At 40.6% G+C, this 17,764-nt stretch overlaps 1 protein-coding gene across 1 annotated transcript in view; it reads left to right on the top strand.

Annotated features, from left to right (window-relative positions):
* The window catches only part of LOC122801629 (septin-11-like), a gene marked incomplete in the record, with an annotated part of 1,221,166 nt that overhangs the window by 533,236 nt on the left and 670,166 nt on the right, over positions 1-17,764 (top strand). Inside the window, 1 exon segment of the mRNA XM_044071107.1 lies at positions 17,020-17,181. Coding sequence (XP_043927042.1) covers positions 17,020-17,181 — 162 coding nt within the window.

Genomic DNA, 17,764 nt, shown 5'->3' with positions numbered 1-17,764 from the left:
TGGTTAGGCCTTCTGCTACTGTTTCTAAGGCTCCTTCTAAGGGCAGGTCTGTTTTGCCTTCCTCTGGTGTCAGTTCTGGTTCTTCAGGGTCTGTGCCTAAAAGCACATGCTTAAAATGGCAGAGGATTTGATTACTTTAATTAGAGGTTCTTTGCCCCCTCCTGATAAGAGGCCCAGGATGGAGCCAGAGTTGGAAAGTTTGGAGCAGGCCTCAGATGATTCAGAGTCTTCTACTGAGGACATTCAAGATTTCCCTCCTTATTCTGATTCTGATGCAGAGGATTCCACTCCTTCTGCTTCTCCTCCAGAGGATTTTTCATTTTCAGAAACTCTGCATTCCATGAGGGAGCATTTTAAGTGGGAGGGACAGGATTACTCTGATTCCCGGAAGAGGCTTAGGGAGTTCTTGTTTTTACCACAGCATAGACCCTTAGCTATACCTCCGGTTTTGGATGTTGTTTGAGATGTTTTCTCGGAAGCTTCCCTTAATCCAGATTCTGTGCCTCCTGCCCCAGTTAAACCGGACAGGTATTACAGGGTGCCTGAGGCTCATAAATATCTGTATAAGAGTCCTAGGGCGGACCCAGAAACTATTAGTCAGGGACCTAAGGGTGTTAGGGCCTCTGTTGTTAAGAATCCGGTTCCTCTGGATAAGGAAGCTAGAGCTTTGGATAGATGGGGTAAGAAGGTGTATACCTCTTCTACTTTAGCAATGAGAGCTTTGAACTGCCAGTTTCATATGTTGAAGTATCAGAATTTCCTCCTTTCTCAGCTAAGATCTAAAGTGGATGCTTTGGCAGAGGGCATAGAGTGTAAAGAATTGCAGGATTTAGTGCATGTTTCTGAACAGGTGGGTAAGCACTCTCTGCAATGTGGTTTTGATGCTTTACAGGCTTCTTCTAGGGTGGCTGCCACTGGTTCAGTTATTCGTAGGCACGCCTGGCTTAAGGATCAGAATTTGTCTGAGCATATTAAGTCTAGAATTCTGGATGCCCCTTTGCAGTCTGAAGTTTTGTTTGGTCCTCCTGTGGAGTCAGTCTTAAAGAAGATGGAAGACAAGGCTAAGTCTATGCAGACTGTTTTTTGCAGGTACAACCTCCAAAGTTTAGTAGAAATTGGCCTACTAAGGGGTGGACGTACCCTTCTTCTGATTCTCAGTCTAGGGGTAGATCTAGGCATGGTAGGGGCAGAGCTCAGAGTACCTTCAGGCCGAGACAATGGAGTTCGCCTGCTCAATCTGCTGGTGAGGGCAGGGGCCAGTCCTTTCGTAAACAGGCCCAATGACTTGCATTTTCAGCTGCCAGATTCCTCTTGCCTGGCAGCTCCTTTGGGAGGAAAGTTGGCTCTTTTCAAGCAAAATTGGCATTTAGTCACCCAGGACAAATGGGTATTGGACATTATAAACCGAGGTTACAAGTTCTATTTCCATACCATGCCTCCTTTCAAAGGCATGCCAGACGTCCCTTCTCGGCAAAGGATAGAGGCTCACAGACAAATTTCTTTACTTCTTCAAATAGGAGCTATACAGCCAGTTCCTCTGTCAGAAGTGGGCCTAGGATTTTATTCCCGCCTGTTTCTAGTTCCAAAGAAAGGAAACACGTGGAGACCAATTTTGGATTTATCTATCCTCAATGGAAAATGGGTGCAAAACACGTGGCCTGTCAAACTCCAACATTTGCATATCAACTTGAAGGAAATGTTAGCAGTCCAGTTTGCATTGATGGCTTTCAAAGATTTACTTCGTCCAGGGCAGGTGTTGATTCAAACAGACAACACTACTGTCATGTGGTACATCAACAAGCAGGGGGGAACCCATTCTTACCCTCTTTGCAGGCAAGCGATGATTCTGTGAAACTGCTCTCAATCTACACCTCAATCTTCAGGCAAGGTTTCTACCAGGAGCACAGAACTCCTTAGCAGATGTATTGAGCAGACAAATAGTGGATCCTCACGAGTGGAAATTGGATCCTCATGTATTTCAACAGTTGACAGTGTTATGGGAACTCCAGACATAGATCTGTTCGCTTCTCCACTAAATTACCAGTTGCCAAAGTTTTGCACAAAATGTTTCATCACACAGCTTGGAAGGTGGGCGCTCTATCTTTCAGTTGGAACAATCTGCATGTATATGCCTTTCCACCTCTGCCTCTTCTTCCCAAGGTACTTTTGAAGGCCAGACAAGACAAGCCAACCATGATTTTGATAGCACCGAATTGGCCTCGACAACACTGGTACCCACTACTGAGGAGTTTAGTACGAGAACCTCCATGGCCTCTGCCTTTGATTCCGCACCTTTTGTCACAAGAGGACAGTCACTTCCTCAATGTCAAGATTCAGTCTCTGCATCTAACAGCCTGGCATATTCTGTTTTAGACTCTGGAGGGTCTCAGCTTCCACAACAAGTTTTGAATGTTATTTTGGAGGCCAGGAGGCCTAGTACCAAGAAAGTTTACGCTGATAAATGGAGGAGATTTTTTATTTGGAGCAAAGGAAAGGACTTTGATGTCTCCAAACCTGATTTAAGTGTTGCTCTTCAATATCTTACTGAGTTATTGGACAAGGGTTTGTCTTTCTCCTCAATAAAGGTCCATGCTGCAGCCATTTCTGCTCACTAAGATTGTGACCCTCCTTTATTCTCTCATCCTTGGTTTAAGCAATTTCTTAGAGGGGCAAAGAATATAAGACCCCCACGTAGAGCTCCTACTCCTGCTTGGGATCTCAATTTTGTGTTGGAAAAACTTACTCTACAACCTTTTGAGCCTGCAGCTACTGCTGAGTTAAAGTATTTATCATGGAAAACTGCTTTTTTGTTGGCCATTACCTCTGCAAGAAGGGTTTCTGAATTACAGGCCCTCATGGCAGTGGAGCCTTTCCTGATTTTTCATAAGGATAGGGTATCTTTGTACTAATCCTTCCTTTATGCCTAAAGTGGTTTCTAGTGTGGCCTTAAATCAAACTATTCATTTGCCTACTTTTTATGCAAACCCCAAAATAAAGGGAGAAAATTTTGCATACTTTGGATATTCACAGGCAGTTGCGTTATTATTTGAGCAGAACCAAGGAGTTCAGACAGTCTCAGCAATTGTTTGTTTCTTTTGCTTTGGGTTCACAGGGTAAACCTGTTTCAAAACAAACTATTTCTAAATGGATTGGGTTTTGTATTTCTTTCTGTAATTCCCATCATGGTAAGGAGATTCCTGCTGGAATCAGGCCTCATTCCACTAGGGCTACTGCTACTTCTATGGCCTTTATAAGGGGGGTAGCTACAAAGACATTTTGGAGGCAGCTACTTGGAGTTCAGTGCATACCTTTTCTAAACATTACCACCTTCCTCTTTATTCTAAGTCTAGGGCTGGATTTGCCACTGCAATTTTACAGGGCATTTTAGCGGCCCCTAATGCTTTATGATTTTACCATCCTCCCTTTCCGTTGCTTTGGGATTCTACCCATAAGTAAGGACTGCAGCAATGTGAGATGAAGAACATAGTACAGTTTTGTACCTACCATAAATGTAGATGTTCAAGATCCACATTGCTGCAGTCAATACCCTCCCTCCTTCCCTCTGTAGTTTGACTTGGTGCTATGCTTTAGGTGATGGTTGTTGTTGGGCATGTTTTTGGGAGGTATTCTGTTTTTGGCTGTGGCCTTTCTGGTTTGGCCTTCTGACTTCTGGGGCAAGAAAAGACTGAGGATATGACGTCGGTCATGCGCCTTTATACCCTGACGCTCTGGTGTCAGATCTAGGCGCCCATGACCGGCGTCAGCCTTATTCGGCCGACCGAGGACAGCGGACTACCCATAAGTAAGGACTGCAGCAATGTGGATCTTCGAACATCTACATTTATGGTAGGTACAAAACTGTACTTTTCGTTGAAGAGCACAGTTATCCTCAACAGTTATCCTCATTGCACCCTTTTGGCCTCATTAGATGTGGTTCCTGTTCCTCTGGCCTTATCTTCTACATCCACCCTGGATTTTGAATCCAACTACAGACCTCCTGTCTCGCACGACAGGTATGACTCATCCGGAAATAATAGGCCTCAAACTGACTGCACGGTTTCTCCAGTTCTGTTGATTGCTAGACAGCCCAGGCTCTTATCGCCTATCCATCATATTTTGCTCTCTTCCCATAAGACTTCTACTAGAAAGACTTGCAACGTTTAATGAAAATCATTTGTCATCTGGTCACTTAGCAAAGGTCTGGACCCTTTTTTAGCACCTGTACTAGCGATCCTTGAATTTTTAGCCTCCGTCTTTAATGAAGAAGCTAGTTTTTCAACTATTAGTTCAGTTGGCTGCCATGTCTAATTTTCCACATGGGTGAAAATAACTCTACATTAGCCTCATCTAAATTACGCAAGGCATAATGTTAATGGAGCTTTTTTTTGCTTAGACCTTTTTTAAAAGACCCTACTCCCCCTTCGGATTTAAATATAATGCTTCAGGCCTTAACCCAATCTCCCTTTGAATCTTCAGTAAAAAACTGACCTAAGATTTTTATCTTGGAAAGCTATTTTTCTACTGGCTATTACATCCACTAGGAGAGTAACTCCAGACTCTGTCTTCAAAGCTTCCTAATCTAATTTTTTACAAGGACAGAGTGTCATTATGAACTAATCCATCCTTTTTACCCAAGGTATCTTCTGAGTCAAATATTAACAAGGTCATTAATCTCCCAGTATTCTTTTTAAATTTTTCAAACAAAGGAGAGTATATTTTATACCTGTTGGATGTACGTAGACAACTTTGTTTCTGCCTTCATAGAACCAAAGGCTTTAAGTAATCTGACCAGTTATTTGTTTCCCTTTTTCCTAAAAGACTAAGCACTCTAGTATCTGAAGTTACATTGGCCTTTGTCTAGTATATTGGGTTTATCTTCACTAAAACCTCATAGGGCCCATTCTGCAAGATCTGTGGCAGGTTGTTTAGCTTTTTGATCCAGAACATCTTTAGATGATATTTATGTAGCTGTAACTTGGGCTAATCCACACACTTTCATTGCTCATTACAAGTTGGATTTGATTTCTAGAAACAGAACGGCATTTGGCTCAGCAGTGCTCTGGAATGTCCTTCCTTAGGGGCCTCCCAGGCGTACAGTAGCTGGGAACCCCGTCCAGTCAGTTGAGGTATGAATGAAAATGACAACATCTGATAAAAGGTATGTATTCACTGTACTATTCCATCTGCATTGTCCATTTTCATTCTTCCTTGACTCCCCATCTACCTAGCCCTCTTTTGCTTCTGGAGGGATGTAGAGATCCAAGAGTTATACAGGAGCCTCTGTTCTTTGAGGGCCAGCCTCCAGCTTCCCTTTTTCTGTTCTTCCTCTGATATTTTCTGTAATAGGTGGCCTTTTTATATCTGGGGGCAGCAAACTCGATCTGTGGTACATTAGGTTGGTGGGGCATTATGGGTAAAGGGAGGAGCTCGAGACTTCTAGGATCTGATGATCTGGAATAAGTGGACGGGCGAGTTGGATCCATATCTCTCTGATCCAAACCCATCAGGTGAGGAAGAATGAAAATAGACTACACAAACTGACCATTATGGTGAGTACATAACATTTTTATACAAGTTATTAATTTCCTGCCTTCTCTTAAACCTCATTCCTCCTACAAACATTTTTCTGCATATATCATTCCCACAATTTCCATTTTTGTATGTAATTTACTCCTACCTTTTTTCTGAAGATCCCACTTCCTGTTCTTTTTTATCTCTGTTACGGTAATCACTACTTCAGGTATAGTTTGTTTAGATTTTGAGTTCCATTTTCTAGTAATTAGTTTTTTGGCAGCCACCAGAATTAAATTTAACAAGGCCTTACTGTGTTTAGGCAATTCAGATTCTGTATCCCAGGTTAAAAAAATCATTCCGTAGTTGCACTCATTTGCTCACCCACTCTTCCTAGCATTTTAATCTGTAGGGAATTTTTTAAAGACTGCCAACTCATTACACTCCCAAAACATGTTCCCAGTTACCTCTTTCTTTCCCATCCCACCTCCAATGTTTGCATCTATCTTAGAAAAAACTCTTTGGAGTCTGCTTGGAGTATAAAAGTATCTATGCAAACACTTCCAGGCAAAAATTCTACATATTCGACTGTGTTGGATATTTGGGAGTCATACATATGTTCTCTCATTGTTTTTTGTGATTTGCATATCTAATCTTTCTTCCCAGTCTTTTCTGTTGTGCAGTATGTTATATACCCTACTAATTATCACTTTTTTAACAGCAGCTTCTGTTCTAGATTCAATTAAAAACTCGACCAGTACAGGTCTTTTGATTTAGGATTCCTCTTTCCCTTTTCCTTTCTCTTTCTGTTTGTCTATATTCTGGTATAAATCCCTGATAGGGAGGGCCATCACTAGCCTGCAATCCAAATGTCTTCTTGGCCTTTCCCATTCTGTTGCCTTTACTTCTTGAATTAGTTTTTCCAAATACCTTAGTTTCTATGTCAGCTTCCTCCAGTAAATTCTAGCCCCTCTTGTCTGTTCTCTGTTTCCTTAATGGCAGCCATCCCTATCGTCAGAATTTCCTTTCCTCTATTGCAGACTGGCCCTAGTTCTTAGTATACTTTCATTAATGTTCTGTATGATTGTTGTTCTCCTTGAGGACTGACGTCCAAAATGCTATTCTTTCCTTATTTCTTGAATTACCACTCCCTTATTCATCATCATCCCTTTCCACTTTGAACTGTAGCTTTCTGCTTGTGTAATGTGTAAGAGGCTTTACTGTGCAGCTCTGAAATATCCCTTGATAGAAATATGCCTGACCTGTGTATAAAACTAAAGGAACATTTTTACTGCTTGCATCTTGCGATTCATATCCATAGGCAAGATCTTCCATTTTCTCAGTTTTTGTATTATTGTTTTAGTCTCTTCCCTCGTATCCTTGGCTCACATATCCAAATTCATTTTAATCCCTATTCCTAAATACTTTTTTTTATCTTGTCCCCATTAGTAGGGGTATTGCTGGACCAATTCATGTGGGGGTACATAGTTTATAGCTGTTCCCTGTTTTATTTTCATTAATTGTACATCCTGAAAAAACCCAGAACTGTCTCAGAATATCACACAACACTGAGATGTACTTTTCCTGTTCCATCAGGTACAAAATAATATCATCTGCAAATAATGACAACTTTTCTTAAACACCATACCAATTATATCCTTGAATTTCTGAGTCCCTTATTTTCTTTGCCAGTGGTTCTAAATATAATGCAAATAAAGGAAAAAGAGGACACCCCTGCCTGGTTCCTCTATTCAGACACAACTTATCAGGGAGGAACCTCAGTGGTATTTTTTTACGTTCTGCTTCCCTCTGGATTATCATTGTTCTGTGCTGTGAGATGTTTGCCTGCCGTCCACAAAGCCACATTGGTCCATCTCTATCAATTTGGAATCACAGTTGCCATTTTTTTTAGCCATTATAGACATAAACTCATAATAATCATGGTTTAGAATTGAGATGGGCCTGTATGAAGCTAGATCAGATGGATATTCTTCGTGTTTCACTGTTGCAGTCATTACATTTGGGTTATCCGCCTGCAGGTAGCCCTCAGCCGGCCTGAATATCAAAGTCTTGGATTCCTGCGTCGGATGCTGTCTCTTCTTCCATGACATTAGGGCATCAGCGGTATAAAACATGCAGCCAACGCCAGTACATCAGTCTTTCTTGCTGCGTGGTGCCCGAAGCAGAAGCAGTTCGCAAGTACTGGTCGGCCGACTCCTGAAATTTTCGTTTGAGTTTCAGAACCGAAGTCTTCAAAAAAAGCCAAGTACACCATTGGGGATCCTTTTTCTTGCTTTTAACCAATGTCAGTAAAAGTTAATAATTGTCTTACCTGTGGAAAGCAAATACCTCATAAAGATTTTCTTTCGTACTGCATTCCTTGCTTAGGCCCACACCACGAAATCCCTCACTGTTGGTTTTGTGCCTTATTCAACCCCTGAACTATTCGCCGTTGGTCTATTTTTGCAGCAAATTATTTTGGTACTCTGTATAACTATCCAGAAATGGCTTTGGTAAGCCACCTGACTACTGACATTCCGAAAAACATAAAGATAAAGACAGACTGTATAGGTCCAAAACTGCCGACGATGCTTCCGTTAAGCTAGTCACCAGTTCGCTGGTACTCAGTGAAGCACTTTCGCAGCCACTGATACCCGCTACTTCAAATTCACAGGCCTCTACTGTGACCCATTTGGAGTCCAGTATGCCGCGAGATGCTTCTTCGACTGTGGAACCTGCGGATGTCTCTACCTTGGATGGGTCCGGAGCCGCTGTGCAGGCACTGGCTTCTGAGGGTGTATTCAGGCCTACAGATTTGCATTTCAAACCAATGCCATCTTCTTCATCAAGGCCTAAAATGTGACCCACACCTAGAAAACCGATGTCCAAACTGCATGGTCAGGCCCATATGCTTAAAAAAAATGTGTAGAATGGCTGAAGCCAGCCTTCCCCCTCCAAGAGATTCTTCTGATCAGGATTCTGAAATTTCCATTTTTTCTGATTACCAGGATTTGCCCTTATCCACCTATGAAGATTCTGATGCTGAGGATTTCATTCCCTCTGCTTCCTCTCCAGAAGGATTTTCTTTTGGTGAAACCTTGCACTCTCTTAGGGAGCATTTCCGCTGGGAAAGCCAGGATTACTCATGACTCCAAAAAGAGGTTTAGGGAATTCTTACTCCTCCCTCAACACAGGCCTTTAGCTATCCCTCCTCCCTCAACACAGGCCTTTAGCTGTCTCTCCTGTTCTGGATATTGTAGATGATGCCTTCTTGGAATTTAGCCTGGCCCCAGATACTTTACCTCCAGCTTCCAGAAAACTTGACAGATATTACAGAGTACCTGACTCTCACAAGTTCCTCTTCAAGAATCCTACTGTGGCTCCAGAGACCATTTCACAAGGACCAAAAGGCAATAAGGCTACTGCTGCCAAAAACCCTACCCCCTCTGATAGAGATTCCAGGGCCTTGGACAAATGGGGGACGAAGGTATATACTTTTGCTACTTCGGCCATTAGGGCCTTAAATTGACAGTTTCATATATTAATGTATCGGCAGCATATTGTGGGACTTCTTAAACAGAAAATTATGTTGATTCCTGACTGTGCTGAACATAAAGAATTACAGGATTTAATGCATTCTGCTGAACAAGTTGGTAAACCTACTTTGCAATGTGGTTTTGACTCTTTAGAAGCATCTTGCAGGGCTGCTGTCTCTGGGTCTGTACTTAGAAGGCATGCTTGGCTTAAGGAACAAAACTTGCCAGGTCATGTTAAAGCTAAATTGCTGGATGCTCCCCTAAACCAAGACCGCCTGTTTGGCAACAAAGCAGAAGAAGTTCTTAAAAAGATAGAGGAAAAAGCTAAATCTATGCAAACTGTTAAAGATTTCCTGCAAGTACAGCCTCACAGATTTAGTAGGCATTGGCCTTCTAAGAATTGGTCCTTTCCAGTCTCTTCCAGGCCTTCTCAGTCCAAACCCAGGAACAGCAGACCGCCTAGGCTACAGTCTCAAGGTACACACAGGCCTAAGCAGTGGGGGGCTCCCACTTCCAAAGTTGGAAGTAGTAAGACACCCCTCTATGGAAAAATGTCACAATGACTTTACCTTAACTCTTCCAAGCCATGCTCAACTGCCTGTTCCCTTAGGGGGAAAGCTTGCACTGCATGCAAAAACTGGGAACTCATTACCCAGGACAAATGGGTTTTAAATATAGTTTCCAAGGATGCAGATTCCACTTCCACACCTTACCAACCCCAAACGGTTGGCCAGACCTACCCCCAAATCAGTGGGCAGAGGCTTAACAGCAGGTTCTCTCTCTTATAAGTATCAGGGCTATTCAACCTGTCCCAGCAGAAGAAAGGGAACAAGGTTTTTACTAAAGACTTTTCCTGGGACCCCGAAAAGACAGCTCCTGGCGTCCTATCCTGGACCTCTCTTTTCTCAACACCTTTTTGGTAATCCCAAAATTCAAAATGCTAACACTTCAACAGCTGCTTCCTATGCTAGGCAAAGATGTCTGGTTGGCAAACTTAGACTTAAAGGAAGCTTACCTGCACATTCCATTAATGGAATCTTGCGGGAAATACCTACGCTTCAGAGCAGGCTCAAGGCACGATCGGATAGCCCATTGCATTCATTTCTGCTATAAGCATAATGGAAAACCTACACCACAGGGGATAAGATCACATTCCACCAGGGTTGCAGCTACCTCTACAGCCTTTCTCAGTGGAGTCCCTACCAGGGACATCTTAGAAGCTGCTACCTGGAGCTCTGTACATACCTTCACCAAGCATTGCCACATGCCCATTGTTTCTAAATCCAGAGCCGGTTTTGCCACTGCAGTCTTGCAGGGCTTAATAGCTAGCCCTAATGCTCTTTAACTTCCTCCTCCCCTCCTTAGCTTTGGGAGTCAACCCAAATGTAATGACTGCAACAGTGAAACACAAAGAACATAGTACAGCTGTGTACACTTACCATAAATGTAGATGTTCGAGTGTATTCACTGTTACAGTCCTGGTTACCCTCCCTCCAACCCCCTGACTTCTCTTGGCTCTACCTTTGCTTCTTGTTTTAAGCTTTCTGGTGTATTTGCCTTTTGATGGAGATGTAACGTGTCATGTAATTGCTTTCCATGGTGGGGCACCTGACATCTGGGGCAAGAAAAACTGATGTAATGGTGTCTGCTGCATGTTTTATACCCCTGACGACCTGACGTCATGGAAGAAGAGACCGCATTCGATGCAGGAATCCAGGACTTTGATATTCAGGCCATCTGAGGGCTACCTGCAGGCAGATAACCCAAATGTAATGACTGCAACAGTGACTACACTCTAACATCTACATTTATGGTAAATGTGCACAACTGTACTATCTTTACTGTCTTTAAGTATTACACCCTCCACAGCTTTTTCCAGGATGTTGGTGACTCCAATCCTTTTAAAATACTGGTAAACAAAACCTTGCAGATTTTTATCACTGTTTTCCCCCAACTAACGTCCAGACTTCCACTGGAATACCATCTGTTCGTGGAGACTTTTCTGTAGATTTGGTTATACATCATCATTTTTATCTCATCTCCTCCTCTCTTAACTATTAGTTGTTGAGCCTCATCTGCCTCTAACCTTGACATATTTAAGCCTTCCATAAATATTTCTGTTTGTGCTTTATCTTGATTTTCTCACTTCTGAGCTTTACACACATTTTCATAAAATTTCCAAAATATGTCCGATACCTCTACACTACAGGATCTCTGGTTATTTTTTTCTTGCTATAAGCTCCCTGTGTTTGACAGCAAGTCTACTTTCTTTTGGCTAAGATGTTGTACCAAAAGGTTTTGTGCTTCGAAGGTATCAACAAACAGCCTGCCTAACTGGAATCTTTTTAAACTCATACATATTTTTCCAGGTATTCCCTTATTTTCTGTTTAGCACTCTGCAGTTGTGCCTCCTCTCATTCTGTGGGATTTCCCTTATTTTGTAATACTTTAATCTTTGCCAACCTCTCTAAATAATTCTTATTAATTCTTAACCAGATCTCTTTTTTATTTATACCCTATTTTTAAACTTCACTTTCATTTTATGCCACTTACTAACTAGCGTAACTTCTGGAGTACTTTACATCTTCCATAATAACTCCTGATAATTTCTCCTACCCATTCCTTATTCTTCTCTTTTTAACAGGTAAGTGGGGAAGCGCCACTGTTTCATCTTTACTTAATCTGCATTTTCATTTTAGTAATTATTGGCCCAGGATCTGAAATAGTTATTGGATGTGTATCAAATGTTCCTGTGAAATATAATTTCTGTCAAGCCTGGCCCAGTTATTGTACCTTGGAGAATAGTATGTAAATTCTGACCAAGTTCCTGCTACTGAATTAATGTCTTTCATACCAAATATGTTCCTAAATTCCATCAGAAATCTACCCTTTTTTGTTATAGCTTCCCTTCTAGGCCCCTCAGATACATCTTCATTGTTCAAATCAAATTCCAGTTCTCGTATATAGGTAATATTCCCTGCTGAAAGCTGATTTTTCTCCCCAAAATTATTAATGCTCCAAAATAGCAGTTTTTCCATGTATTCCTGTACAGCTATATTTCACAAATGCAATTGATGCTTTGCAGTCTCAAATTTATTCACTAATTTCCATGTTGATGGTCTTCCTATTCGTTTCAATCTCCCAACTCCAGATGCCTGTTCAATTCCATGGTGCTACTGATTCTTCTGGTCAGCTTCTGTGCTTTTCTCTGTCTCTGTCATTTTCCTTTGAAAACAGTGGAAAAGCTTTTACTGGCAAAGTCTCTCCATGTGATTTTTTGTCAGAAGAATGAGGAGCAGAGTCCCTTTCTGATTGATGGCTCTTTTTTTGTTGGGACAGACATTTGCATTTCCTCCTTAGCCTCTTCTGTATCAAAGAATGACTTTGATCATCCAGGAGAAAATATTCTGAAGACAGATGGTTACATCAGCTTGAATCTCACACCTGCCTCTCAACATTCCCTGATTACTGGAATACATTTGTTTCTCTAGTGCCTGGTGTACAATGAATAATCATTTCCCACAAATACTCTGCTGACTCCAACTTTTAATACTTTCCCTATTTCCACAGTTTTGTCAGGATCAACTCTTTCTGCTGGTGGGTTTATGTATTTTCTGAAGAAGTCCATTCAGTAGCGAAGAAAGCGCTAAACCTGTGTGTGTTGACCAATTGTATGCGTCAATAAAACTGCTTTTGGATCCGACCAGCTGTGGAAGAAGTTTTTTAGATTGAGTTCAGGTTTATATCTTTACCAGTAAAGGTCTTGGCTTATTTTTTTGTGGCCATATTTGGAGCATATACACAGCGTTCCCTTTCAATTAACAGCTCCTGCTGTGGAACACCAGTCCATCTGCTTATTTGTGCCTTTGTAAAGATAATACAGTCTGTTCATTCTAGTTTCTCTGATACAACAGAAAACTCAGATTTTCCCTGCTTGCTTTGTCCTCTAATTCTACTATTTTTTGAAACCTCTTATTTTGAGTAGTCTCATACTCAGCCAACCTTTTATTCATTTCAACCTGTGGTTTAGCATTTTATCAGTTCATCTGAATTTCTGTTTAAGTATCTCATTTTTTCCAACTTTTTGTTATTTCAGTCAATATACTTATTTAATCAGCTCTGCACACATTTGCCTTATGTTTTCCTCTAGATAACTGAAGGCCATGTCTTGCCCCAGAGCTGGAGCTTGAACTGCTTTTTGTTGAACAGCTGCAAGATTCTTCCCTATCAGTGTATTCTCTTCAGCCAGTTTTCTTTTAGGCTCTGTTACTACTTTGCTGGCATCCAAGCAAAGTACTTACTAGCCAGAAAGTGAATTTTATTCACATCTCTTAAGTTTCTCAGTTTCTGTTTTCACACTGGGGGAGCTGAAGTCAAGCTGTTGATCAGTGTGCAGCCATCTTGGAAGTCTCTCTGGATGATAGGAATTTTATCCCTTGAAGGCACGTCTTCTCTAAGAAAGTTGTAGTTCAGGAAGCCAGGAGACACCCTACTAGGAATCATACACAGCTAAATGGAAAAGGTTTTCTTACTGGTCCTGCAAACATGTTTAGGACCCAGTCTTATCACAGGTCCCTGCTGTCCGGCAGTATCTTTTGAATTACTTCATTTAGGCTTGGCTTACTCCTTCTGTAAAAGCTTACCTGTTTGCAGTCTCCCTGTCTCTCAACTCCCTGATTATGGCCACAGCAGAGGGCAAGCTTTTTCTTAGAGAAGTTCTGCATCTTAACCCACCTTAGAAACTTGTCTGTCTGCCTTGGTAACTCAGTTTTGTGCTGGAAAAGCTTACATTGCCTCCCTTTGAGTCAGTATCTTCTGCCTCTTTACAATTCTGCACTTGAAAATCTATGGCTTTCACCTCTGCTAGTAGAGTTTCCTGATTTGCGAGCTGTCATGGCCTTTCCAACCTTTCTTCTTTTCCATAAGGACAGGGTGGCTGTCTAGGCTAATTCATCCTTTATTCCTAAGATAGTGAATGAGCTGTCCCTCAATCAGCCTATTCACCTACCAACTTTTTTTCAATTGCCAAAATAAGGGGGAAATAATCCTGTATACTCTAGATATTTGCAGACAGCTAAGTTTTTATTTGGACAAAACCAAATCCTTCAGGAAGACTAACCACCCGTTTGTAATTTCGTATGAGCTCTAATTTGGGCCAGCCAATCTCCAAGCAAACAAATGCAACTTGGATCTGTAAGGTAATCTCCTCCTGCTTTTCTCAGTATGGTAAGTCCTTGCCACCTTGCCCTCTGCTCTGGCCATAAGCAGAGAGCTGAGAGGCAGGCTTTGATTGCCAACAGGTGAGTATTCCACTAGGGCAGTGGCTTCCTCAAGGGCTTTTCACAAGGGAATAGACACCATGTCTATCTTGGAAGCTGCCACTTTGTTCTCTTTATACACCTTCACCAAACATTACAAAATTGATGCCTTTGTCAGGTCCAGGGCTGCCTTTGCTAGGTCTGTTCTGTCTGGACTGATAGACGGCTTATCTGTTCCGTAGCCAACCACCCTTCTCTCTACCTCCTTCAGCTCTGGGAGTCACCCATATGTCAGGAATACTCCCAACAGATATTTCGGTCAGGACATAGTATAGTTGTGTAAGAACTTGTCATAATAGTAAATGTCCTACCGATCAGTATTGTATTGTTCCTTCCCACCCTGTTTCTCCTCTTCCCTGGCATACTAAAATCTTCTGTCCCTCTGCTTTAATCTCTCCTCTGCTGGATGGAAATGAGGGAGTTTTCTTACTTATTTACGCTACACTCCTCCCTGTCATCTTGAGGATGCTAGCTTTGAGATGGTCTGAGGTGTACATACTTGTGTGTCGGACATATGCTCTTAGAATGGTAAAGATTTGGTACCTGGCCGGATATCAGCGGTGGCAACCCCAAATGTTAGGAATACTAGAACAGTGATAAGTAAGACTCTGTATTCTAAAAAATAATTTGATAGGAATTTTTAAGTACACCATTTTCCCATTTACTGTGGTGTACTATACTAAGTGGTGACATGTAGAAGTAATTCATATAGGATTGTACTACCTATTGCTGAAAGTTTGGGCATGGCATTTGAAGTGAAACTTGAAATCAAATCATAAAGGCAATAATGTCATGTAATCCAAAAAATGTATTACTTTATATTGATCATGACTTAAACAACAATTTGCTCAATAATAAAAAATCTAAGTGTGTGTTATGTGACTTTCTGGTTTCTGGAGTTAGGGACTAAAATTGTGTTTTTTACATGTATTTTTATTTGTAAATTGGCTCAACCCTACCAAATTAGCCCATTTATTGTGGGGAAGGCTACTTGGAATATTTGTACTATAGCTGTGGAATGAGTAAGATGTATTAAGAATTCATTGGTTATAAATGGAAAATTGTATCATTACTTACAGTAAAGTATCATTGGAGATAAGCCATATCTAAGCTGCAAGGACAAAAGGTGTTGTGATGAGAGGTTACTAACATAAAATTAGAATATATATATATATATATATATATATATATATATATATATATATATACAGATATATGGCTGAAGACTGTTAAATATTTACAAAATACTTAACATAGTTATGCAGTGTATGAGGCATAATGATTTCAAAGTGTAATAGGACAGTAACATATTAGTGTATGATAAATTAATTTAGGTGAGATGCCACAGGAGTTCCAATCTGCAAGTAAACTCAAAGGTCCATGTTAAGTGCCTTAGCTGATCTTGCATTAAATGGCAAGTCATTCCATTTAGGTCTGAGGTAGGTACTGACTTCTGTTTTGCAGTTTTTTTTTTTTTTTTACTTTGAGTAGGAATTTGTTTATCTTGTTTTCCTGTTGGGTTGGGATTATACCAGGACAATTGCAGATTAAGTGATGGACAAGAATCAATAAATGGCAATTTATATGTACAGGTAAGTTGAGAGTATGTAATTTTACTCTTCTCTAGAGCCACCCGTTTAAGTTTTTTTTTTTTACACCCCGGTAATGTCTTCTGTAGAACTGCAGTGCTACTAGTAAAATTGTGAATTACTGAATTTTGCCGTACAACTTCTTATACTCTGTTGTTGAGGTAGCTTTTGAAGCGGGATATTATTGGTTTGCTATGGTCTGTAAATGTGCAGTCTACAGCCATTTGCAATGTATAATTGACTTACTAGGCATTTTTGGATGCTTTGGTTGAAAAATATGCTGAGGGTTCTTCACTAATCTTGTTGGATGCCCTATAAAAAGTGTGGAAATTCACAGGTAATGCATAGTTTTCAGTCATGTAGGCATTCCACTTGCGAGTCTGGAAACTCGACGAATATTTTCATAGTACAATTCAGATATTTGTAGTAGGTTTAGTTCCTTATCATTTTTATGAGCACATTAATTTTTTGCTGATTATACATTATTTTGTTTTTTGGTGCACAACAAAAATAAGTTAACATATATATCACTGTTGCTTAAGTCATGGCTTCTTCTTTAGACTTTTTTAACTTCTGGAGTAGGAGGTACACATTCAAAAGTAGTGAATCATGACATCTTTCAGACAAGTCACAATTTTTTTTTTTTTTTTTTAACTTGACGGTCAGGCGTAGACAAACTTTGAAATGAAGAGATGTCATACTAGTGGAAGTCGTAATTCAGGTGCTCACTAGTTTTCTGGGGGCAGTGGAATTTTTGTGTGCAAGGGTGAGGTGACAGTTATTGTCACTGTGTATGAAAAGGATATTTTTTGTTTATCTAACCAAGTCTGACACTGCATTCACAGGTCTATTCTTATTTAGTTTTATACTGAACATTCTGAATCTAAACACTTTGAATTTATAGTTGTTGGTTGTTGGGATTAGTCTTGTGGAGTTTTACCTTTTTGGTGTTTCACTTTTAGATTCTGTTCAGGTGCTCAGAAAATAGAGTTTAGAAAGCTAATAAAAATGTTTAAAAATAATCTGTGCTGTCATTAATTTTTTTTTCTTTTTCATTGGGTAAAGGTTAATATTATCCCTATCATAGCAAAGGCTGATACTGTCTCAAAGAATGAGCTACACAAATTCAAGATCAAGATCATGAGTGAGTTAGTAAGCAATGGAGTCCAGATATATCAGTTTCCTACAGACGACGAGTCGGTGTCCAAAATGAATGCCACCATGAATGTAAGTATGCTGTGTAAAAGGTTTCCCTAGCAGCATAAGTAGTGTGTGTCCAAAATGAATGCCACCATGAATGTAAGTATGCTGTGTAAAAGGTTTCCCTAGCAGCATAAGTAGTGTGTGTCGAGATGCATGTACTGTGAAATCTAAGCTTTGAGATGTTTCTATAGGGAATAGCATATGAGCAGTATATGACCCAGTGTATAGGGATGTTATGTTGATATTGAGTAAATACAAGATTTACTTGTTTCCCATGGGATCACAAACCCTTGGCTAGCTTGTCCTATCCTTGCTGCTTCAGCTATTTTCTTATTCTCTTGGGACACTTTCCTTTGAAAGATGATCCTGCCTGGTTACATAGGCTGGTGAACATGGGTCAGAAAGATCCAGAGACGCCAATCAATGTACTTATTATTGTTCTAGAAAGTAAAACCCAAATGAAATTGCCCCATTGCATTTAACTGTGTTTTTTTTTTTTTTTTTTTTAATTTTGAGAGTGGCATCACTGTCTATTGTCAGTACAGCAGTTTAGTGTGTCTGCTGTTTTTCAGTCATATTGGTTGTCTTAATGTTAACTGCTGGGTTT

The sequence above is a fragment of the Protopterus annectens genome, chromosome 5.part0 (assembly GCF_019279795.1).
Source record: "Protopterus annectens isolate FY-2018-M chromosome 5.part0, PAN1.0, whole genome shotgun sequence".
In the NCBI taxonomy this organism is placed as follows: domain Eukaryota; kingdom Metazoa; phylum Chordata; order Ceratodontiformes; family Protopteridae; genus Protopterus; species Protopterus annectens.
This window is presented reverse-complemented; position numbering and strand designations above follow the sequence as displayed.